The following is a 26425-nucleotide window of genomic DNA, read 5'->3' on the forward strand; positions in this document are numbered from 1 at the left end:
TTTTTATATACAGAGATCAGCAACTTATAACTTCACGGAGAAAAAGGAGAAAAAGTGTTCAGAAAGAAAACAGGCAGTCCACCCCTACTAGCTCTGTAAAATATCAAAGCATCAAACCTTAGCTGCTTGCTCGCACCATCTTCCTCTTTAGATCTTGGTGGCCAGGACAGGAGCCAATCAGCTGCCACCGTGAAAGCTGCGCCCCAATCACCGGCCGGTCCCAGTACACCTACATTTGCATATATTGACATCACGATCACGCCACCTGTCAAGACACAAAGTGAATACATACAATGAAATTACACTATACTACTGCAGTTGTAAGCAGGTGGCTAGCGTTAGCATGCTAATGGAGAAAATAAACTCCTCAGCAAGATCTAAAACAATTGAAAAAACACTGAACTTGCTGTCCTTATTCTCATGAACCTCATGTTACAGGACATTTTCTCATCTCCACTGAGTTTTCTGTCTCGTCTGCCCCTTTTTCTCGCCATGGCTGAACAGAGGCTGAACCTGATTGGTCGACTTGTGTGCATTCTAAGTGCTGATTTGTTCAGAAGTAGAGCCTGATAAAACTGAGTTAGACTTCGAGTTTGTTTTCTCATCATGAAGTCCAAAAATACATACAACTTCAAAAAAATATCTCACATAATATTAAGAGGTTGTCAAAATATGTGAACAGCCCGATTTTGACAGAAATGTCAGATCGAACCTTATAATTCCAATTCTTAAAATCATAATTCAATAGAAATAAGGAGCTGAACAAGAGATCATATAAATTCTATTCAGACAGAAGTTTATAATTTCCTGTCCTACATTTCTATACATTTGTTAAGGAGAGAAAATTCATTTTTAGTGCTTTACACAATGGGAGGGGATTTAGTGAAACAAAAGTTATGTATAGACTATAGTATTTAGTTATGAAAATGATATTGTTAACTATAAATTCAACCTGCTTGTTCCTCATGACTCCTGACTGGATTTAAAGAGAATAAATCTATATTTATGGATTTGGGCTTCAGTCGATCAGACAAGGATTTCCATCGGTTCGGGATCGAGTCACAAACATAAAACAGCTGCTCTGGTGTTTCTACATTTATGTGGCTCTGCTGTGGTTAAACTACAATGGTGCATCGCTTTAAATGTTGCTGCAGCAAGGAATTGTGGGATGGCCTTTCAGCCTTTCCTTTGGTAAAGGAAGGTCCAGTGTTTCCTATGCTAAAGGAGATAAGATAGGAAGCACTGAAGCTCCTTTCCTTATCATGTAGAGAAGTAGGAAGTAGTAGTAGAAGGCTGCTGCTCAGAGACTTCTGCTCATTTCACCCAGTTTGAACCTTCATAAGAAAAAAAGACTTTTCATCTGCAGCCCTGGTCTTGATGATGTCTATGAAATGTAGAGCAACACGTTTGAAATTTGTGTTGATGTGGTGGCGTAGAGTAAATATCACTAGATATGACTTATTCTTTGTGTGATTTTCACAAACCCCAAACAGCTCAAATTGCTGCAGCTTTTCAATAAAATTTGCAGCAATTTTTGTGCAAGTGTAAGTGACTTTTCACAATGCGTTGCACTGTGTGAGTAAAGACCACACTTCCCCTGGACTATCTTTGACCAATTTACTGCCAAACATCAACAATGGCACCTGTAATCATGGAGAAACAAAATAACTCCCAGGGTTGCTTTGACATAAACACTTTGCACCGTCCCAGGGGAGAGTCCATAGAAATAAATAGATATTTAATGCATCGTAAAAGGATTAATGAAATGCAAATTACTTCGTAAATTAAACATATTAAATATACTTACAGAAAAACACAAATAAAATAGCCATTCATAAACCCACATACCTGCAGCTGTGAAGAAAACAAAACACTCACAGAGATGCTCTTTCATACACACACTATATTCTCAACGACACACACTAGTGTTGCAAACTGCACAGCCGCCCTGCCACACACACGCCTCTGCAATCTTCTCCTCTAATTAGAAGATTATTGCATGAAAACAAACAACAATACAGCTGCACAACGCAACACTTCACACTTGTTTATGGTAACTTAACATCACAGATACAGTGAAGAGGAAATGTAATTATTAATTTTATCTAAAATAAAACTAAACAATTAGACAAGACACGTGACACAGTGTTACACACAGTAGATCATCACACACACAATCACTCCATTGACACCCATGCTATTAAAATGTATCTCTTATGATTTGAACCTGATTACATTTACACCTGGTATTAATGCGTCTCCCGTAGACATATACACGTAGACGGTGCGTTGGCCGCTGGATCGTACGTCAACGTCGCCGCCACATTGGACCGGGTGAGACTGGCCTGTAAAACAGGCGCAAGTAAACGGAGGAGCTTCAGTTTTTGTGGATAAACAGCTCTGTAACGTTTATATCTCTCAACTGATTTCAACAAGTCGTTTTTATGTTCAACGGTTTATGAGAGTAAAAATAAAAGTTTGGTCTCCAGTTACTTAGAATCCTGATGGTTTATTCTGTAATGACTGTTTTCCATAAGGAGGAGTGTGTATCAACGTATTTACTAAATTAAACTATTTATACTACGTTTACTATTAACTCTTACTAATCAAATATTATGCTGCTACTATAATATTATAATATATTCATGTTACATCTCATTGTATTCAGGATATTTATTATAATAATAATATGTTATACTGCTGTATTACACTTATATATAACTACATCTCACTTTATACTACATTCACTTATATTCCATATTACACTTTACTTTTTCTAGCATAGCCTATTATGTAAATATGTCATCCGGTTTTAACACTTGAGTTTCCCCTCTGGGATCAATAATGTTGCATCTCATCCTTTCACTGATAAAAACATAGAGAGAAGACTGACTGCCATAATGTCTTACTATCTTACTTCATTTTCTTTATTTCATTTATTTTACTCACTAGTTTTAACAATTCTTTATGACAGTGAAATATTATGTAAGTTATTAATTTCATGTAAACCTACCACTGATACACACTCCTCCTGATGGGAAGCAGTGATTACAGCCTAAACTATCACCATTCTAAGTAACTGGAAACCAAATTTTTATTTTTAATCCACATAGATCATAAATCCTTGAACATGAAATCGGTTGAGATATATAAACGTTATAGAGCTTTTATCCAGAAAAACTGCAGCTCCTGCGTTTATTCCTATTTGTTTACAGGGTAGTCCTGCCTGCTCCAATATGGCGGCGGCGTTGACGTATTGCAGCAGCGGGCTGAAGCTACCGATGCAGCGTCCATGTATATGCATGTGTATGGTGTCTCCGGTGTCCACGTTGAGGAAAAAAAGCAGCTAAACAACAAAAAAAAAGAGAGAGGAAGAATGGAAGAACGTGAAGCCGTGTTGCTGTGTTCAACTGCTTTTCGAAGTGTGGGAAGAAACAGTGTTTTGTGTGATAACTGACTAACTGCTGCCTTACTGGTTTGGAACCGTCTTGATGTTGTTACATTCCACTGATGTAGTTGTTATAAGTGGATTGACAGAGCAATTGCATTTATACTTGTGTTCAAATTGGTCACAATGCATCCCTGACCCCCTCCAGACGTGGTTTGGTCAACTGGATCACAATCCATCCTCAGTGTGCATTTACACCTGTACCTTCATGTGGTCAACTACCATCCGACTGCAGTCCGATCAACCAACCTCCTTTCAGTGCCGGGGGTAAATGGAGTACATGTCAGCAGCAAGTGCATAAACAAAATCACCTAATGGAGGAGTGAAACTTTTTTTTTAAATTTTATACAAAAGACACAGATTTGAATATTATCTAAAATTCTCAAAAGCCCAGAAGACGATGTTTCTCCACTAGTCTTCCGGCTTTGTATCTAGAATTTCAAATGCTCGTTAATACAAGGACTCAAGTGTTTTTCATCCTGTTTCACCTCCAGTGTAATAAAGTAGGACACAGCATGCAGAAATATCCTGTCTGCATCCATAGAAAGACGGTTTCTCATTTGCCTAAAACTCAACAATGGTTCAGTCGGCAAGCATTCAACCAGTTGAACTAATTTGGTGAGCTGCTCAGTAATGCTTCAGAGAGAACAATAGAGTGTGTTGTTTGTAAATGACTGATGTTGCCATCTGCCTGCAGCCACCTACGCCGCGGCGGTGCTCTTCAGAATTTCGGAGGACAAGAGTTCGGACTACAGGAAGAGAGTGTCGGTGGAGCTCACGCACTCGCTCTTCAAACACGACCCCGCTGCATGGGAAATGGTAAGAACCCTGTGTGTGTGTGTGTGTGTGTGTGTGTGTCTGAGTGTGGCTGATACCAAAGATCTACAAAACCGCACTCGATAAAAGAGCAACCTTGTCTCAACGAGCTTCGTCAGCCACAGACCAGTTTGCAACCAGCTGTTTTTTAGAAAAATCCTAGAAAAGCTTCTCCATGTGCAGTTTATTTTAACTCCAGTCTGGTTTCAGAGCAAGACATGACACTAAAACTGCTCTGGTGAAGATTGGAAATGATCTCAAACTCAAATCGACAGAAAAAGACCTACTGTTCTTGTTTCCTGTGGAACTCAGTGTATCCTTTGGTTCTGTAACGTTCACAGTATCCTCATTGGTAGGTTGGAAAAATGTGCGGGGGGGGGTCTCAGCTACACCCCTAAACTGGTTTCAGTCCTACACAGATGGCTAGAGGAGGAAACAGAGACTCAGCCACATGTTTGAGCCTCAGTCAGACCCAGACTCAGAGGAGGAGTCTGAGACCAGAACCAGAGACTAGCAGACGGATCAGAACACTTAGCATAGTTAGCATCTTATATTATTTGTTAGCTTGTAACTGGCAGTGGCTGACACAGTGTTAGCGGTTGTGCTAATGCTAACTCTCTCTCTGTACTGTCAAGGTTTCAGGTTTATTTAGCCCCGCCCCCCGTCACCACAAGTTGACAGGATTGGTTCCGTACTTTTGTGACATATGAAACCCTGGCTGTCTGAATCTGGTTTTATGAGACTGTCATTGGTTCACTGCAGTTCAAGGTGGAAACACTCAGTCTTGGTGTTGATGATTATATCACTCATCATGTGTTTCGTAGCTATTATATAAAAATATCACATGGATGTTAACAAGGTGAAACACTTGATTTTCATCAGAGGGTCTTTAAAACAAAATAAGTTGCTGCACCTTAAAGTGCAACTGAAATGAAATGAAACCAACCACAACAAAGAAATCCAAAGGGAAAAATCTATATTGTGTATGTTCTGGTTTCAGGACAGCGATGTTTTGCATCTGTACAGATGGGAGTGGCTTCATTTTCAACTATACCATCATGAAGCAGTAGCATCAGCATTCTGTCATAGGCAGAGAGCAGCCTGCTACACAAGAGCTAGACTCTCAACAACAACCCACATTAGCTCTTCTGCTAAAGACTCATTCTCAGTTAACTTACAAGTGCTGGTCTCGCCCTGCAGCTTGTTGAAAGAGCGACCAAACAAACAGGGGAAAGGGCCACTGCTAACACCGGTTTGCAGGCTCGATGACTAATTAAGTAATCAGCTGTAGCATATTAAACAAGAGCTAAACACACCTGCAAATATGACTTTGTTCCACTCAGGTGCTGGTGGGGTCCATATAGTGTGGTTAATATTACACTGTCTGACTGTGGCTGATACGCTGAAGGTCAAGTGTGTTTACTTTGTCTCTGGTTCCCCTGCGGAGCTCAGCCTGCCAGCTGCTGTCAATCAAACAGTCTGCACACACTCCCACTCACTCACACTGGTGAAAACACCTGTGTGGGTGAAGCGCAGGTGTGTAGAGACTTTGATAACTTTTACTTCTGTGTTCTTTATTTGATAAATAAAGCACTAAAAGTAAGAAGAGAAGGACAAAAACAAAAACTTTGGAAGAAGAAGAAAAGTTAACAGTGCAGCCTGTAGACAGAGATCTGTATCTACACACTGTTCACACACACACAATACACACACACACACACACACAACACACAAACACACACTCTTCTCTTTCTCTCAGAGCTCATCACACACACTTTCATGTCTCTCCCTGAATCTATGTCTTGCTCCCAGTAGGTTCTTTCTCTCTCACTCTCTTCACACACACACACACACACACACACACACACACACACACACACACACACACACTGTCAAGCCAGAAATACACACATAAATGAATAAAATTATGTTTCTTTGTCTAAATTATATAATAGTAATAACCCGAGGAGAACAAATATCCTGTAATATTATTGGAAATAATTTTATGTGAAGTTGAGGAGGAGTTCAGGACTCTTCCTGTCAGAAGCCTACGACTGTAAATGCCCTCAGACGTTCTGATATATATGTTAGTAATATGAAAGTATGCGAAAACTTTGGTACTCAAAGTTGGGACGTCACATATACATTTATATTTACACTGTTGCACATAAAGTTGGAATAATTTTGTTTTCAGACACAATCCTCTGTTTTTTCCTATTTAAACGCATCAGTAATCACTTTTGACCGGGTGCAATGATTACATTATGTGTCCCAATTACCCAGGTGAAATTAATTCATGTATAACATTTGTTTGGCGCTAAGAAATTATATAAAAAAAAATTTATTCCAACTTTATGAGCAACAGTGTATAAGTTTTTTTCCAACTTGACGGGACGTTTAGTTGAATTTCCAAGTCGAAGACTCATTTATCTGATTAGTTCTTACTTTCGATTAACTTCCCAATCAGCCGAGAACAGACAAGAACACCAGTTTCCAGCCCACACAGTCAGTTTCGGAGGTTTTTAAGACAGAAAAAGGTTCTCTCTCCTTCATCATAATTGCCCCCATTAGAGAATTAACAAAGGTCAATTCTCGTGGACTATGGCCAAGCATACCAAATTTCCAAGGCGCCTCATCATCCAACCCACAGACTGGAACAGAGCCCGGCTGCATGAATCCCAGTTTTCTCCCTTTGATAAGATCTAACCAGGATCCTCAGGGAATCTTTTGGGGGTCTGCCAGTTACAGAAGCAATGGTGGATCTTCTCGAAAGGCTTCCACGTCGGGCTGGGTGATCCGACCTTGTACTGTTGGATGTTGTGTGGTACGGTGTCGTTGCTGAGTCTCTCTCCGTCGTGGAGCCTGTGGGTTGTTGCAGATGTAGCAGATGGTCGTTTATGAGCCGGCGAGGGAAGACGCTCGGACTTTCTAAAGAACATTTTTCCCATTGCTATTGATGAACCGCTATCATCGGTACATGTCGCTGTCATTTTATCGTACAGGCCTACGTCCACTTGCTGCAGCCGTCATCCTGCTCCACCATTCATCATTTCTGTCTGTCAGGTGCTGCTCATACATTTTCACATCTCATTTGATGGTTGTGGTCCTTGATAGAGAACTGGAGATACGTTTATCTGAGGTTTAGGAGCAGGACGATACCTCCCTCATCTTCCTCTCCTATGTTTGCCCGTTCATTCTTGTTTTCTGTGCCCCCACCCACCTTCACTTCACTCTCTCCTTTCTCTCTGTCCTCTTTCATTTCTCCCAAGTTCCCCAGGGGGCCAATGGTAGATCCGTCCCAGAGCTTTGACCTCACCATCCCGTTCATATCCAACTGATACTGTCATCATTTTTAATAACCACTTCATTTGCAGCTTTTCGATGGTGGGGTCCTTGCTAATGAACAAGCCTATAAAGCAGTGACCCAGCACCGGTCTGTGCACTGCTCACCACTACAAAGATCTTATGAGGCAAAACGAAGCAAAGTAGAGTAGAGTTTTTTTAATAGAAATAATAGACATCTGTTTCGCTATGATTCAGCATTTTCAGTCACAAACTCTCAAAGTTCATAATTGTATATATGTGTGTGTGTATCTCCAATGTCTCCCCTCTGATGTTACTTCATTGACCCGTCTGCTTTAAGCAGAAACAACGTTGTCATAGCGATGTATGAAGTCATTGATTATTGTGTTGGTCTCTGTCTCTGTGTTTGCTTCAGGCCCACACTGCAGTTCCTCTGGAGCCTACGTACCTGGCTGATGGTGAGTGCTTTGGTTTAAAGGGGCGTACTCCCCAAAACACACCTTCAACACAAACACACACATATTTTCTGTCCCCTGTGGGGCTGTAGTTGTCATGGTCACACGTAGGACACGTGACAGGTGTGGTGATCGGTGACATTTCTTCAGTTAATGAAAAATGATTTATTGATTTATTAATTTATTATTATTTATTACAGCGTGGTTTCTGTTGTTGCTCTCAGCTAAAAATGAGGAGCGATTAAAGCTTTGTTACTGTTGGCATTTAGAATAATCAAGTTCTACTTCTGTTCCCAACACAACTGCTGCTTTGATGCTACACTACAGTCTGAAACACACTCTACACTCTGAAACACACACCAGACTCTGAAACACACTCTACACTCTGAAACACACACCAGACTCTGAAACACACACTAGACTCTGAAACACACACTAGACTCTGAAACACACTCTACACTCTGAAACACACACCAGACTCTGAAACACACACTAGACTCTGAAACACACACTAGACTCTGAAACACACACCAGACTCTGAAACACACACTAGACTCTGAAACACACACTAGACTCTGAAACACACACTAGACTATGAAACACACTCTAGACTCTGAAACACACTCTAGACTCTGAAACACACTCTAGACTCTGAAACACACTCTAGACTCTGAAACACACACTAGACTATGAAACACACTCTAGACTCTGAAACACACTCTACACTCTGAAACACACACTAGACTCTGAAACACACTCTACACTCTGAAACACACTAGACTATGAAACACACACTAGACTCTGAAACACACTCTACACTCTGAAACACACACTAGACTCTGAAACACACTCTAGACTCTGAAACACACACTAGACTCTGAAACACACACTAGACTCTGAAACACACACTAGACTCTAAAACACACTCTAGACTCTGAAACACACTCTAGACTCTGAAACACACACTAGACTCTGAAACACACACTAGACTCTGAAACACACACTACACTCTGAAACACACACTAGACTATGAAACACACACTAGACTCTGAAACACACACTAGACTCTGAAACACACACTAGACTCTGAAACACACACTAGACTCTGAAACACACACTAGACTCTGAAACACACTCTAGACTCTGAAACACACTCTACACTCTGAAACACACTCTAGACTCTGAAACACACACTAGACTCTGAAACACACTCTAGACTCTGAAACACACACTAGACTCTGAAACACACACTAGACTCTGAAACACACACTAGACTCTGAAACACACTCTAGACTCTGAAACACACTCTAGACTCTGAAACACACACTAAACTCTGAAACACACACTAGACTCTGAAACACACTCTAGACTCTGAAACACACACTAGACTCTGAAACACACTCTAGACTCTGAAACACACTCTAGACTCTGAAACACACTAGACTCTGAAACACACTCTGGTTTTGGTCCCCTCAGTGATGTGCATCAAACACAGGCCCCCTGTGTCTTCCTTCCTCTCAGCCCTCACAACTTAACAATAGGCAGAAACACATCACACAGGCTCATTAGACAGACGTCCCAGAGGGAGAGAGAGTCGACACCAAACACTTCACACACAACAAACTCAACAACACAATGACGCTGGACATCAGCATGCACAACAATCAGCCAGCGCTACACACATACAGAGAGATCAGGTTAGTATTCCTGTTGCACACACGAGGCAGGTGGGCTCCCTGCTGTAGACAGAATAGAGTTGTGCAGTAAAGCTGCTGCACCGTGTGTGTGTGTGTGTGTGCGTGTGTGTGTGTGTGTGTGTGTGTGTGTGTGTGTGTGTGACATGCAAAGACGTGATTGAGTAGTAGAAGCAGTCATGATGGACAGTGAGTTAGTCCATTTTTTTAGGGTTAGGCTTTTTTAGGGCGGCGCAGTGGTGTGTGGTCAGCACTGTCGCCTCACAGTGAGAAGGTTCTGGGTTTGAACCCTGGGCCTGGGGTCTTTTTGTGTTCTGTGAGTACTACAGAGACATGCACATTAGGTGAATTGGCGACTCTAAAGTCCCTGTGTGAATGTGAGCATGAATGGTTGTTTGTCTCTATATGTCAGTCCTGTGATAGACCCCGCCCCTCACCCAATGTCAGCTGGGATTAGCTCCATCCCCTCCGCGACCCTATAAGGATAAGTGCTATAGATAATGATGGATGGAAGTCTAATTTTATATTGTTACCAGAGTAATTACTGAGTCCTCTGAGCAATGATCTTAATGAGCAGCTGTAGACTGTGAGCATAATGTAAAAGGCTTTATGTACTGACTATATGGTAGAACATAGAACAATATGGAAATACAGAAAGTAGCAGGATATATTTAATTTATGTCAAAATGAAGTGTATTACTGCTTTTTAGGTCAGACTTGTTCCTTATAACAGGCTGTACACTGACAAACTCATTTCAGGGACAGAGCAGGAAGAGATGAGAGGCAGGGAGAGAAAGAGAAGACTGAAAAAGGACGTGGGAATGGAGAAGAGCGTAAAAGGAGAAAATCAAGGAGAGAAAATTGTTTTTAACAAAGGAGAAAAAGCCCCTTCCCCCTCTCTCTCTCTCTCTTCCCACTCTGTTTTTCACCCCCTCCACTAAATCGTTCTTCTCACATTTCCTCAGTGTATATGTTCCCTGCATATAATTCCCTCCATCTCATCATCTGTAATTATTGCCTTCATCCCCTGTGTGTGTGCTTGGATGTGTGTGTGTGTGTGTGTGTGTGTGTGTGTGTGCGTGTGTGTGTGTGTGTGTGTGTCGGGCTCTCCATGTGTCATTTTTTGCCAGACACTTAATCCACTGCAGGAGTTCTCTCTCCCTCTCCCCTATCTCACACACACACACACACACACACACACACACACACACACACACACACAGAGCTGTCAGCAGTTGTAATGGAGGTCATTGAAGGTACTGATTTCATAGTGCAGTTGTCAGCTCATAAGCTGAACTCATTTACTCAGTGTGTGTCTCTTAGTTAGACCTCCACACACACCTCCACACACTCGGCCTCAGGCCTGTACCTTGTCACATTTTGAGCTTCAGTGCCCACAGAACAGATCACAATGAGGTCAATGATCAGGGTTCACACGTACCTGGCAGAGATGTAGCGACACAAACAGATAGGACTCGAGTGCAGACTCAGACTTCTAGATCCAAACACAGGAAGCAACTTCACTGCGAACAAGGAGGAACCAGAAACAGACAAACTGACAATGAAGTGGTGACAGAGGCAGGAGTATACAGACTGAGATGATGAGATAACTGGGTTCAGAGGTCTGTACCACGAAGAAGGATCTTAGGTTGTGGAGGTAACTTCAGGCTTTACTCTGGGGTTTCAGTCCTACCACAATGTTTCACTTGTTACCAGGGTAAATAACCATGGTAACTGATGCTGAACTAACCTCTTCCGGATCAGATCAAATCCCGTCAACAGCCAAACTACTGACCTATCAGATACCTGGAAAAACTGAGTCATCATTCCTACAGGATCCTGACAGGGACAAAAAGGTTTACAATAATAAAGGTGTAATGCTGAGGCTAACTGTTGTTTGCTGCCATATTATTTTTATTACAGGCATGCAATGAATCTTGGGGTAGGTTAGACCTCTGAAAGATGCTGCCCCTTAATTAATAATAATAATTGGGACACAACTGTAGTCAGGGAGAAGTGAAGAGGGGCTGAGGGGACCAGAGAGGGAGCAGCTCAGTATCCTGGAAAATATGGGAAACCTGAACCAGCGTGAGGAGTTTCCTTCTAGCTGGAAATTTAAAGAACATCATTTACATACATTCCTGTAGCCCGCTTCACCAGAACATATGTTTGAGTGTAAATGGAACGAGCTAATTAGTTTTTCACACTAAGCTCCCCGCTTTGTTCAGCTGCACCAGCTCTGCTCACACTGTAATTTAACTAAAGTGCTGTAATCCAGACACGTGCAGAGACGTTTCATGCTGTGCAGTGTTCAAGAGAAAGCCTCTGCTGACTACTGTTACAAAATGAGACCGGCAGTCGACATGATTATTTTAAAAAAACATGTTTGTCCATCACTGTTTGAATTATTCAACCAATCACTTCAGTTGCACTTTGATCTTTTTCTTTCACTAAGGTGAGGATGTCTGTATCTGCTGAAGTCAATAGTATAGTCTGTGTAATCAAAGTGATGGTGAATCCTACATAAGTGAAAGTGTGTGTCAGTGTCATCAGTGTAAATATTAATGAAGAGTTTGCTCTGAAGCCTCGTTCAGACAGAATGAACATCACAGATTGGAGGTAGGGGATGAAATAGTCACTGCTCCTCAGCAATTAAACTCATCCTCAGCAGCAGCATTTTAACCACCACAAGATTACAGGATATAGTCTGTGACAGACGAGGGCATTCAGCGGGACAGAGACAAAAGACAAAAGCACAAGAGTTGAAGTGAGTGGCAAATATATTGACTGAGGTGAATTCATATTCACTTCCTACTCAGAGTCATAGCTAATCTGATATGATTCAGTGTGACTTCCACTTCCTGGGAATATTTCTTATCTCTAATGGCCTTCCAGAATAAATGTCCATAAACCTGCTTATCAATAATATCACAGTAATCCAAAGACAGCTCTCTGTGCATCCATGGCTACACTACAAACAGCAACTGCTAATAGCTGATTCGACATAGCTGACTTTTAACTTGGGCAGTTTGACTAAATGAAAACCTATGTGGACTAAATCAAATGAGGCTGAATAGAGAACAGCTTTACCAAACTTTAGCTGACTTTATGATGAGCTTCCACAGGGTCTATCTGTCCTGATGGTGTTATTTATTTCTGTTAGCATAGTTGTTTCCAAACAAGCCATGTAGACCTCAGCATGTTTCCATGGACTCCCTTCATTTTCACATAAAAGTCAAAGTTCACACTGAACTGTAAACAAGACTAGGTCTAAATCTACTTGCTGTGTACTTTAAGTTTTAACTGGAGCCGCAAACCACCAGGAAACGAGGGTTGCAATCAATTGTTCCTGTTAATTCAATGGGAATGCTGATTTCCTGGATGCTTGCCATGGTTCTAAACAAAGGAGAAAAACACAAAAATATTTTGAACAACAAATCCAAAATCTGGCCTTTAAATAATAATTAATACTTGCACATAGGAATGCCATAAATGCTACTTACATTGAAGGTGAAGCAAAAGAAACATGACAAACACCCACAGGAACTGAAACAAGGTGAAGGGAGTTTGGAGACAAAGAGACAGAAGTCTTCATACTGGACCATATTTGTAAGGTGGGAGGAGGAGCTTCCACAGTTATAAGGTTCCTCCTTATGGAAAGGAGGGGATATAAATTTGCAGTCTAGTATCAGCTGGTTTCAGTCTTGTATCAGCTGGTATCAGTCTAGTATCAGCTGGTATCAGTCTAGTGTCAGCTGGTTTCAGTCTAGTGTCAGCTGGTTTCAGTCGAGTATCAGCTGGTTTCAGTCTAGTATCAGCTGGTTTCAGTCTAGTGTCAGCTGGTTTCAGTCGAGTATCAGCTGGTATCAGTCTAGTGTCAGCTGGTTTCAGTCTAGTGTCAGCTGGTATCAGTTTAGTGTCAGCTGCTAGTGTCAGCTGGTATCAGTTTAGTGTCAGCTGCTAGTGTCAGCTGGTATCAGTCTAGTGTCAGCTGGTATCAGTTTAGTGTCAGCTGCTAGCATCAGCTGGTATCAGTGTCAGTGAAACAATCTGTGCTAATTCATTTTCGAAGAGCAGCAGCCAGTCAGTCAGGTATGGTCATTCACATTTCTAAGGCCATCATTTCCTAGCAGCCTCACTGTGATTGCAAAAAGTGGAACAACAAACAGGAAAAAAAAAATCCAATTTAAAATACAAGGACATTGCTCCGGTTGGGAATCACATCACAGCAGCCAGTTCACTGAAAAAAGGGTAACTGTAGCTGTAGTTATTACTGTGGTGGGGGTGGAAAATTACCCATTTTGCACTCTGGGCAGGATTAAAATCCCTGAGCAGAGCAGGTAATGTTAAAATCACCAAATCCAGTCTTAATGGAGCTTCAGTGTCTTCCATCTGTCTCAGTTAATAAGGAATTACTTCTGCTCAAATTACACTGTAAACCCTCCACTGTGTTCACACTAATGCTACATTTGAACTTGGCTAGCCTAGCTTAGCATAAACACTGGTTGCAAGAGGAAACTCTGGCCCCAAAAGCTCACTAATTAAAAACAACAGTATGTGGTTTTAGAGCGAGTCACAGTTAAATCTCATTTGCCAGTTTTTACATTTTGATAAAACTTGTAAATACACGTCACCAGTAGGTTCTGTGTGAATCTGTATGAGATGTATATTTGAAAAGGATATGTGTCTGTCTGTGTGTCTCAGAGTTAGATGCTTCTTACCCTCCCTATGGCTACACTGATCTGCCTCTGGACACCATGCCGCTAGACCCTGACCTCCATGAGCCCTACATCCCTGATATGACGTACGACCCCAGACAAGCCTACCCTGAGCCGCTCTAACAGGTAAACACACACAGCACACTGTGGACATTTTCAGTTTCATTACTTTTTAATGAACATTAAAGTAATAGTAATACTACTGTCAAAACCGGCTCAAAGCCATGACAAAGAAAACAGGAGGCAACACAGGGAGTTAAAGCAATAAGCCAATTATTTATTTTTAACCAAAGTCAACTCAAAGAATCAAAAAATACTGCGAGGTGTGGGAGTCAGTCAATCAGTAGTGATAGCATGAGTGCATGAGTGAAGAGTGGTGTATGAAGTGTCGGGCGGACAAGAAACAAAAAGATAAGGAAAAGACGAGGAGCATCTGGAGCAACACTTCCCTCTGTGTCTTGCTCATCAGGAAGAAAGTGTGGGGGGGTTCAAATAGCCCTGGGAACACCGGGCCCAGGTGTATCCAATAAACTATTACCCAGAGAAGAGAAGTAAACACAAGCGAGCCTCCTGCCCAACAGCCAAAAAGGGCGGGGGCGTCACATTACTTATTATTATTATTATTATTATTATTGCAATAGCCAAGCAATGTGGTTTACATGGCAGAATATCCATTTAAATAAAGAAAGTGCTGACACACATAGAGGAATATCCTGACACATTACACAGACAAAGCAGTGGCACCTCCACAGATCCACCTGAGTCAGCTGTCTCCCCAGTGCTACTGCCGTACTACAGCAGACAAGCATCTGTTGATACTACACTAAAGCGAGGAGCAGAGGCAGTGCAGATAACTGTTGTCAGATGATAAGATTGTTGTTCAGATGGAAGCCTGACGCTTACTATCGTGTGTACTGAGATGTCAAATGTTCACATAGACAGTGGAGTGTATATATGTAATACTGCTGGAGTGCTGGGGATTGTGTAATCTTATGTAATGCTCTGTGGATATCTGGCAAGGCTGAGTGAGCTCAGATTAATCATTGTGTTAAGTGAGTTTCAGTGATTTTTCAGTAATGGTTATGGTCAAATCTCTGTAGTAATTTCATGCTGGTTCCAAGAAAATGATGGCTCTGTGGTTGTATAGACTCTTGTGTTACAGTGTAACAGTTTATCTGAAAGTGTTAAAGGAAGGAGGAGATTCATGAAGAAAAAGAAAAAGAATGTTGAACTGTTCCTTAAAGGCTGATTTTTCAGTGTAAAACTTTGGGAAGTTTGTTTTCAGTCTCATTTATCTGAGTAAATACAGCAGACTCTGAGAGTGATTCTAAATAATGATGCCTTAATGCAGATATTCTATATTTCTTATCTTTTTTCTTTTGTTGCAGGAGAATAAATTTGAAAACGCTGAGAGAGAAAGAGAGAATGAGCAAATCACAGGAACAAAGACTGAGGGGATGGATGGATGATGGAGAGTGAAGGTTTTAATCAGCCCTTTCCAAGTGGAAAAAAAAAAATCTCATTTGGCAATCGAGAACTATCAGAAGAGGTTGCTTATTTAAAAAAAACAAAAAAGAAACGTTGATTGTTCCTGTAAATGGAAAAAAAAAAAAAAAAAAGAAAAAAAAGAAAAAAGACGTAACTTTGTTATAATGTTTTACTGTGGGGTGAGAGTCGGGGGTGTCTGAAGTTTTGAGGCGTTGTTACACGGGTAACTTTTTGAAGCAATCAAAACAGGCGACGACGCCTCACACTGACAGTTCGACACGTGGGACAAGCAGGGGGCCAAACGTTTTAGCATTTCATTGAGGTTTAGAAACAGTCTGTTGTAATATTAGTTGTGATATACAGAGATTCTCTACACCCATTTTGGTCATTAAGAAGTTCCATTAAATTACAGTTAACTATAACCCCCAGTTCAACATTGATGACATCACTGAAAACTTGCTTGAAAACATTTCAAATCGATTTTTCTCCCCTCTTGGCGTCACTGCCAGTCACCGTTGCTACCAAATGCTACCCGTGTATCCCAGCCTGAAGCAGCTGTCTTTTAGATGTCTCCTCTGTGTATTTGAACAGTGCACATGTCCCGGGGTGTCCATGTGTGGTCATTGCATGGTAGTATATTGTGTACTCATTGAAATATTCTTCGCCTTTTACTTACTGAGAAAAAGTGACATTCGGGTTTTACAGGGGCGTTTTGGATCACGCCAAACCATTTGGAAAAACTTTAGTGCAGAGCTGGACAACAGATCCCGCCATGTCCCGGCCTCATGAAACGTTCCCAAAGGAAACAGGAAATGGACTACAGGTTCTCCTCCAATCTTCGGCATCGGACTACAAATCCATCTGTTTTCGAGTCATACCCAGTGAGACCCACACATCTCCAGTGCATATGGACCACAGCTCTCTGGTCACACCGCTGTGGGTGCCGCACTGTAGGGTAAATTTACAAAGGTAATAATGTGCTTAGACATAATGACAAACCACTTTTGTATTAGAGCTGTGCTGATTATAGAAATCTATGGATAACTGTGTCGCTGTCAGTGGAGGGATGGGGAGCTTTGCTGCTGCTCACAGCATTGTGTTAAAGATTTAGTCTCTGATTGGTGTGCAGCATCTTTTTCACCTCACCATCACATCGCAGTGCAGAGTCCACATGGTCTGCATGTTAGTGCAGCTGCAGCTGGAACATGGACGTCAAGTGCTCTGTGCACCAGCGAGGGGCGACTGTGCTCGTAGTTACACCCAACCAACTACAACAGCCATAGTCTGAACAAGTGGCAGAATACCAGAGCTATAAATACTGAATAAATACAGTTCACATTGTCATATATAATTCCTTTGTATGTGTGCATTCACTGTGCCACAGTAAAATTTAAACATTTGTTGAAAGGACAGGTATTTGACTTTTTGTCTTTGAGGACTAAATTATTGGTTTTTCAGATGTGACTACATATACGTTCAGTTGTAGCTCCCTGATTTTATATAATACACTGTGTCATTGCTTCTTGGCCAACAGCCCTGCCCCAATGACAAAGTGTTCCCATTTAAAAAAAAAAATGCTCTGCGCTACCTGTACTTAGTATTTGGTATAGCTATGCTGCCCTCTGCTGGACAACACTCAAATGTAACACACTTCTTGGTTTTCTGTGTGGCGATTTGATTTTAATGTGGCACACTAACAAAAAAACAAAAAAAAAAAACAATTAATTCTTATTTAAGACAAATAACTGTCATTCAACAACAATTTTCATTTAATTATGAAAGTAAATGCACACATATAAAAGAAATACAAATGACAATGTTTCCTGTATTTCTGACGTGCTGTAATGTAGGCTTTTTAAATCAGAACCTGGGTTTTTTTTATTTTTAAGTCTTCAGAAATTTGATCAGTATCACTGGAAAAACTGTGGGCCCAATGGTGCAAGAAACCAGAGCAGTGAGGTAATGATAGTGGATAAACTGGGTTTGAGTATTCAGTTCTTTGGGCCTTTCACAGAACACTACGCCAGTTCTAACTCACCTGTAGAAAAACCAGCTGTAGAAAATTTACATCTGGACCCTTAACCTGAGACTTACTGGACTTAACACTGATAATGGTTTCTTCCAACAAAAGCAGCAAACTATTCATGTTTTTTTTTTCCACTGCATGCATTGTGAATGTTTTTTTCTTTTTATACTCTTGTTTCAACTTTTATGTTTTCGCCTACAGTGATTGGCTGTTGGTTGTATCCCTATATCGACCAAATGTGGAGAAATCCACTCTAAGTTTCGTTCTATGGAAGATTTTCGCTGTGCGTCACCAGCTGTCCCCGCCCTTACTGTTGCTCCACAAAGTGTGGCTCCTGTTGCCTAGCAACCTTGACAACACACTTTTTTTTTTTAACAAATACTTGAGGTTTTAAAGCCCTTCAACAGTTGTACCTTTAGCTGTTGAACTGAGCTGAACCCCAATCCATACATTTAACAGCGTAATCCTGAGGCTCTCTGCTGCCATATTATTTTCTTTACACATCAATTTTACACATCGCATTTCACATTCATCTTGGGATAGGTTGGGCCCCGAGGGACCCACCTGTTGGAGCCTTTGTTGCCCAGGAAAAAAAGGACGTATTTGAAGGAGCCTTGTCACACCACTGTGACGCTATCAGTCTTCAAATGCATCCTCTGAAGGATGCGGCCCCTGAATTGGGACACAGCTGATGGATGCGTGTCATTTCCTTCTGCACTCTGAGGTTTGGGTCAGTCCAGGATGGACAGGATGAGCAGCTTCCCATAATTTTTACTTTCAAGACAAGGAATTAGAAATATGCACCATTGGCCCCTAAGCAGTTAGTATCCTTAATAGTCACCGAAGAATGGCTGTACTGTGTTTAACTGCATTGCACCACTGTGTAGGACCACCCTCTTTTTAGACTAATGGCTTGAGATACTGCATTTGAACAGTACAAACAGGGACATGTCACATAAGGAAGAATTCTTTAGGATACAGTATTGACATTATCATAATGAACATAATGAAAGAGCTGTTGTTTTTTACCCTGCGATTTGTATGACTGTGTGTTTGTGTGGCATATGAACGACAGAAGTGTTGGTGCACTCTTGAGAGAAAAAGATGAAGCCAAATAAAGGGAGAGAGAAGTTTCAGGGGAGGAAATGTGACCTATAGTGCCCCCTGCTGGTTCTGTTCATCCATAAAAAAATCCTAATCTGCATTTTTCTGCTGGTCAAACTATTTCCCATGAGCACTCAACAGCATGAACTGAGGAAGAGAAGATATGTATAATATAAAGCACTGTAAAATATGAAATATGATTAAATTTTGTATCAAATCACCTTCAGAGACATCATGACTTTATGTGACATACCCACCGACGAGCCAAAACATGACCACTCACAATCAAGTGTGTTACATCAAGGTCTAGGATTTATTCATTGGTAAGTGGACAGTTGGTTTTCATAGTCAGTGCAGATGTGAGCACCTGAGCGACTTTGACAGGGGTCCAGGTAACCGGGGTCTCCCAGTCAGTGGTCCAAGGAGGGATAAACCACGAAGCAGTGCATCGTCGATGTGCAAGGACCACAAAAAGCCTGTATGGTCATTGCACCCTGTTGCATATGCGGCTGTGTCCGGTCAGAGTGCCAATGCTGGTCGTGATGTTCTGGCTCATCAGTGTATATGACACTGTAGGTTCCACTGGGGGGCAAGATGCTGACTTTCCTCACCTGTAGAGGTGGAAAAGAAGAGGATGTGATGGTGGAAGGAGAAAGTAAGGAGAAGTAAGGAACAGGAAGCAGAGGGAATGATAGATGCCAAAGAGATTTATCTTGTGTTGATAATCATTTTCGTGCCTGCTGGTTGTCTCGTGTAGCAGGAAGTGGAGTGTTCCAGACACAGACTGGTGCACAAAGAGCTGAAGGGACAAAGGCTCAGGTTAATATAATAGAAGAGCGAACTGCATGCGAAACGAAAAGTGCAGCCCAGAATGATTCTAATTATCCAGTCACTCTTAAGCCTCATTTGTTCCTGGTATTAACATGTGCGTATGGATAACAACATTCAACCCACAGGTCTTTGTGTTTACACTGGTATTAATGGCATGTCAGTATGAACATTAGTGATGCAGTTCTGGCTGACTTGCTAGCTAACATTACTGCTTCTGCCTGGAACTTCAGCCAGGCTTGCTTTAGCTACCAGGAAAAGATGGAGTTAGGTGACCTTTCAACTTGCTGGGTGTTTTTTTTTTTTTTTCTTCTGAATGTGGTCATGCAGAACAGGTTGTAGTTACAACTGCTGAGATCTGATCACAGTGCAACCATACCACCTCCAGATGTGGTTTTACATGCATTTGCACACAAACATATGTTTTTCCTTACCTACATCAGAGGTCTCCAACCCCCGGGCCCTGGACCGGTACTGGGCCGAAACCGGTCCATTGGTGTAAAAAAGGTCGGAGACAGCTGACCTAGATCATGTATCCACATTCAGATTGCGTTTTGATGCCATGTGTAAATATTGTATAAATCACACTCAAAGGTGACATTAAGCATCTAGATCAGCATCACAAGATTAACATTGGCTTCACTGTCTTCTGTATCATCTCCCACTGCCACTGCTAAATCTATCACTTGTAGAACTGGAAAATCCCTGACTTTGGTGGCTGTAACAGGTGATCTATATCTGGATCAGGAGAAACACCTGTTAACACAGGTGGAAATGCAAATAGAAGACTGGGTCGGGCAGACCACGTCTAAGGGTTGTCCGGGTAGATTAGCTCACTGTTACCATCAGTCCTCTTCCTGGTATCACAGCCTGATGATCTGATGATCGTCTGCAGAGGAAAATCAAGCAAAGCCCATATAGCAGCATAAAGGCATTGGTCATGTGACTAGTGGCATGATTGTGACTAAGTGCTAGCAAGCTTCTCCAAGGCCCTAATAAATTACAACACAATAGTGTTGGCAAGGCTACGAAAAAGTAGCATACAGATGCCTCCAGCTGTCTCTGTCTTTAACGTGGCCCTTGCAGGATGTAGCAGAGTAGCCAAACTGTAGTTATTCAGGGAAGTTTCACAGAGTTTACACAGTTACACACATTCACACCTGGAATCTGCTTCCAAGGGAGAGGCATTTAGAAATCACAGGTTAATACTGGGTATAAATGGACATAATAATTACCCCATCAGAATAATCTGAAAGATCACAAAGTGCATACAGTGGCTTTAATGCAATGTGAGTTACAAGGCAGGTGACAGTGATACTATAAGGAAGCAAGCTCCCAGCTTGTACGCTTGTAAGTTCAGAATCCATTCAGTCAAAGCTAACTGACATGGAGAATATCCAATCACTAACATTAGCTAAAGTTAGATGTATTTGCAGCATGTCCACTGGCATAAACATCCAAGACAGTGATGTGTGACACATATGAAGGACTGCAGAATAAGGTGTTGGTAAGGACACTGGATATGGTTTGAGAAGGTGTTAAGTGCTGAGCGGAGGTCTCTCTCATGACAGAGTACACCAAGTTCAAGCAAACATTGTCAGGGATTAAAACTTAACACACTGAAAATGGGGGTCCAAACTCAAAAGAATGGGTATATGCAGTTCACTGAGTTCTTCACTGCAATGTTCCTGCCAACATCACCAGCTCACACAACAGCTGTAGCAGCTCATATCCAGCTGTTGTGCATTCAGACATTTAGCAGGCACGGTTAGCCTTGATCCATCACCATTGCTCTCAGTATCGCAGTCCTGCAGTGGCTGGTGGTCAGTGTACAGCAACAGTGAAAGTGACAAAGCTGAAACACAGCTAACTTAATACCACCTGCCAGGGGCAATATTCAAAAATATTACCCCAGCCAGCTGTTTCTTGTCAGGATATGAGAAACTGAAGCATCATCTCTTGGCTCATGTGTCACTTGTTGGAGAAAAGGTTGCTGCCCTCCTGGTGGGTGGATTCTCAGATGTTGCATTTCTGACCACACCCATCCTCCCAGTTGCATACAGTGTAGTTTCGTTTGTTGCACTTGTAACCACCAACTGTAATGTGACATTGTGGCGGGTCACATCAGTGTGACATGGCGTGGTGTACAGGCTGCTGCGGACCATGCAGCAGGTGCTAACTGGCAGAGCCAGCAGAATTAATGGACTGGGTACAGTTACACTTCTAAATATGCTGTTTATGACCTGACTGAACAATCAAGCAGGACAGATGTGGTGGGAATGTGAAGGAAAGTGGTGAGAAATTGTGTAGAATATGTCTGAGGGGGCATATTAAATCTTGATATGCATTTTTACAAAAACAATCACGTTTCAAAGTTTTTTATTTCAAATAAATGAAATAAACCAGCCCACGTTTCCTGTGTGGTTCATATGCTGCACTCTTATATCACACAAATACACACTGACTGTACAGTGATATCACCATACTTACAACCACACAGATCACTGATGTTAAACAATTACTACATCAAATAAAATTTCTTTAATGGTCATTGCTCATGTTTTTAAAAAGATTTTTCTACAATATCTTTGCACGGCAACCATAGTTTGGATGAGGTTTGGGGGTAGATTGTGATCATGGCAACTTAACTAGTGCTGCTATAACCCACTCTACATTAAGGACATAATACTTCTTGCACTGGAACTGGACGTTTACACACTGAAAAAAACTCTTGACCAAAATGAACATACAGTGGCTTCAGAAAGTCTGAGAGACTTTAAGCGGTGACGATTGAAGGGACAGCTACATTGGGATGTGATGACGACGATTCTATGTCAAAACTTCCTACCGTTGCAGCTCAACTGTCTACTTCAGGAGAAAGACTAGTTTGCCTTGTGGTGTTAAAGAGAGCCAGTAATTATACATTTAGTCATATTTGACACTGTCATTTCATTTATATTCAATTATACCATTAGTAGTTTTACGGCTTATGAGTATATTTGTTAAAGATACTGTGTGTTGATGAAACCATGACGCTGTCCGTGGTGCTGAAGAAACAGACGGATTCATACAAACTCCTCATTTGATATAACATTTTCTCTAAAGCAAATATCAAGAGCTCTCAGGTCATTTTAAGAGACATATTGTAGCAATATTCAGTGCGACCTCGGTTTTCTTGAAATACCCGTTATTAGAGTTAAATGTTGTTTATCGATCTTTGACGTACATTACTATGGCAAATCGTTGGAGTATACAGACACTGTAATCGTCACTTCAACCATTGTCCCTATTCAGATCTTTTGAAGACTTTGTTGCGCAAAAAATGAAGGGATCTGATAGTTTAGTTGCGAATGCCATTTCAGCCCATCGATCTATACTCAGGTGAGCAGAAGTTATAGCTTTGAGACTTCCTGGGGAGGTCTGTACAAGTTCTCAACAACTGGATTTGGACAGTTTATCTCATTGTTCCTGTCAAATCCTCTCAGGCTCTTTCAGACTGGACAGGAAGTGTCTGAACTGTCACCTTCAGGTCTTTCCACAGATGGTCTATGGAGTTGCAGTCTTGGCTTGAGCTGGACCAATGCGACTCCACTGTTGTCTTGGCTGTTTGCTTCAGGTCACTGTGGAGCTGAAAGCTGAACACAATTACTGAGGCCACTGTTGTCCTGGGAACACTCAGAGCTTTAGAAATGATTCAGTGTCTGATTGCACCTGGGTGAAAATAGTCACACAGCAGCCATTTAACTATTTACACCTGTATGGAACAGCCAATGGCTCCCAAAGCACCTTTGTTTTTTCAACCATTAAAAACAGTGTACAGGAGATTTGCAATGCACCATTTAATACGTGCAATGCCACTTTCAAGAATCAATAGAAATGATAATACATATGGTTGTTGAATGGGTCAAGCACAGGAATTTCCCACTGGAAACTGGAGTGTGAAATCAAAAGTTGATATTTTATGTCTTCATGTTTGTTTTTCTAAATGATATTCAGTTTCCAGTTGCAGTTTGGTGAGGTTTGGCACCAGACCACTAAAGTCTTACCACCAGAACTTCTCCCATGTAACTCCTGGAGGTTATACAACAGAGCTTAAGGTGTTAATAGCCACATAGACTGGGTGCAAATAGTATGATTTTATACCTTTGCCCTGATCTATGCCGAGCCACAAGGTTTCCTTGGACTTCATGGACTTTGGTTGTTGTCCTGACAGCAGTGTAAACTGTGGTGTCTGTCTTTTTAAACTATGTCTAATCAATTTAATTCACCACAGGTCAACTCAGATCAAGTTTGAGACCCACCTTGAGGATAACTAAAACAAACAAGAAGCACCTGAACACAACTTGGAGAGCCACAGAAAAGGGTATGAAAGAAAGATTTTTTGGAAAAATTTCTACAAATACATTTTGTCATTGTGTTGTAAACTGATGAGAAAGGTTATCCTCGAAAATAGCAGATTGAATGATTTGCAGGAATAACTGAACTCAAATGCAGACAAAAAAAGGGAGTAGGGGAAAAAATTTGGTTTTATAGCAAAAAGTTACTTACAAGAGGTAAGAAGCAAAACAGAAAAGCCAAAAACACTGGGAAGATGGGAGCAAAAGACACCAGGAACTGCAAGAATCCAAACTGAACCAGTTCCATTGGGATTTGAACAGGTTGACAACAGACAAAGACAAACAAGACAAAGACAGGAAGTAAACTAACATGAGACACAAAGGGGAAGTGATTTTTAATTAATAATAATTAATCAATGAAACAGGAAATTAATCAAAAGTCCAAACCAAGAGTCCAACAAAGACCAAAAATGTTCAAACATAATGTGTCAGTCAGGGCAAACCATGTCCAGATATACTGTAGATTTTTCTTGCACTGTTGATGCTGCTTACATGTTTTTAGTGCTTTTTTCACCAGGGAAGTTTGTTAGTACATGTTGGTTTGTCCAGCTCTTCAGGGTAATATCACTACAAAAGTTTTCTGTGGGTACTCAAGATCACAAGAGAACCATGACACCATCTGATACTGACTCATCTTCTGGTGCCGCGATCATGTCAAAACCTTTGGTTCATCGCAAGGTATCTTCTAGTTCAAGTGGTTTTTTAGGCACTTATCCATGAAATGAAATGAATATTTATTATTCCCAGAGGATGATTTCCAATGATTTTTTTAATGTGTACTTGAAATAGCTGAAACTAATGGTCACGGCATTTCCAGTGAAGTTATTTAAGTACATCCATGCGACCTAAAAGACTAACTCTTCACTTTGAACACTCCATGATTTAAGCGCCACACTCAAAATATCAACACTCTGATTGTGTGGTTTCACAGTGATCCCTAGTCGGGTCTGTACCTTTTTACATCCAGATCAACTTAGGGAGAGTTTTGACTTTCATCTGTGGAGAGAATATGTAGAAAGCTGTTTACCTGCTCTGGTCCTGGCTGTTGAAGTGAGTTAGTTTATACATTTAACTTCAACATGTGAAGTTTCAGTGTGACATTTGCCAAGTCAAACAACCTCACATGAGACGTAGTTCTACGTCCACAAGAACCAACTAAAGACAAGATTCTGCACAGACACTAACCGGGGCCAAGAATAAGCTGTGATGCAGTGTGTACATGTGTATGATGGTCTGTAAACTGACTTCACATCGGCCTCTAAACAACAGTTTACTGAAAAAAAACCCTAAAATCAAGGTGTTAAATACACCTGACACATACAGTGGCAAGAAAAAGTATGTGAACCTTTTAGAATTTCATGGTTTTCTGAGTAAATTTGTCATAAAATGTGATCTGATATTCATTTAAGTCAAGGGTATTGACAAATATAATGTGTCTTAAATAATACCACAAAAAAAATTGATCTTTCATGTCTTTATTGAGAATAACCAAAAAATCCTCATAGTGCTTGTGGAAAAAGTAAGTGAACCCTTGAATTAATGCCCTCAAAAAAGTTAATTGGTGTCAGGTTTTAGCATACCTGGAGTCTCGTTAAGACAATGAGTTTGGGGGTGTAGACTAAAGCTACTTTGACTGATAAAAACCCCTCAACCCCTTTGTTCTGCAAAAGAAGAACACGTTTATGTGAGCCATGCCTCGCCAAAAAGAGCTTTCAGAGGATCTACGATCAAGAATTGTTGATTTACATAAAGCTGGCAAGGGTTACAAAGTGATTTCAAAGACTTTAGAAATTCACCAGTCTACAGTTAGACAAACAATCTACAAATGGAGACACTTCGGGACTGTTGCTACTTTACCAAGAAGTGGACGCCCAGTCAAAGTGACATCAAGAGCACAACGAAGACTCATCAATGAAGTAAAGAAACAACCCTGAATGACAGCCAGAGATTTGAAGGCATCATTGGAACTGGCTAACATCTCTGTTCATGAGTCTACAACACGTAAAACATTGAACAAGCAGGGTATCTACAGTAGGACACCACGAAGGAAGCCACTGCTTGATAAAAAGAACATTGCTGAACGCCTGAAGTTTGCAAAAGAGCACATTGACACTCCACAGCGGTATTGGCAAAATGTTTTGTGGACTG

At 41.2% G+C, this 26425-nt stretch overlaps 1 protein-coding gene across 1 annotated transcript in view; it reads left to right on the top strand.

Moving 5' to 3' along the window:
• LOC130185153 (junction plakoglobin-like) overlaps positions 1-22286 on the top strand; it is a 146288-nt gene extending 124002 nt beyond the window's left edge. Inside the window, 4 exon segments of the mRNA XM_056401460.1 lie at positions 4146-4267; positions 7983-8025; positions 14421-14560; positions 15823-22286. Of these exon segments, the coding sequence (XP_056257435.1) occupies positions 4146-4267; positions 7983-8025; positions 14421-14557 (302 nt within the window). The 3' untranslated portion in view covers positions 14558-14560; positions 15823-22286.
• Positions 22287-26425: the final 4139 nt, after the last annotated feature.

This window comes from Seriola aureovittata, chromosome 17 (assembly GCF_021018895.1).
Source record: "Seriola aureovittata isolate HTS-2021-v1 ecotype China chromosome 17, ASM2101889v1, whole genome shotgun sequence".
NCBI lineage: Eukaryota > Metazoa > Chordata > Actinopteri > Carangiformes > Carangidae > Seriola > Seriola aureovittata.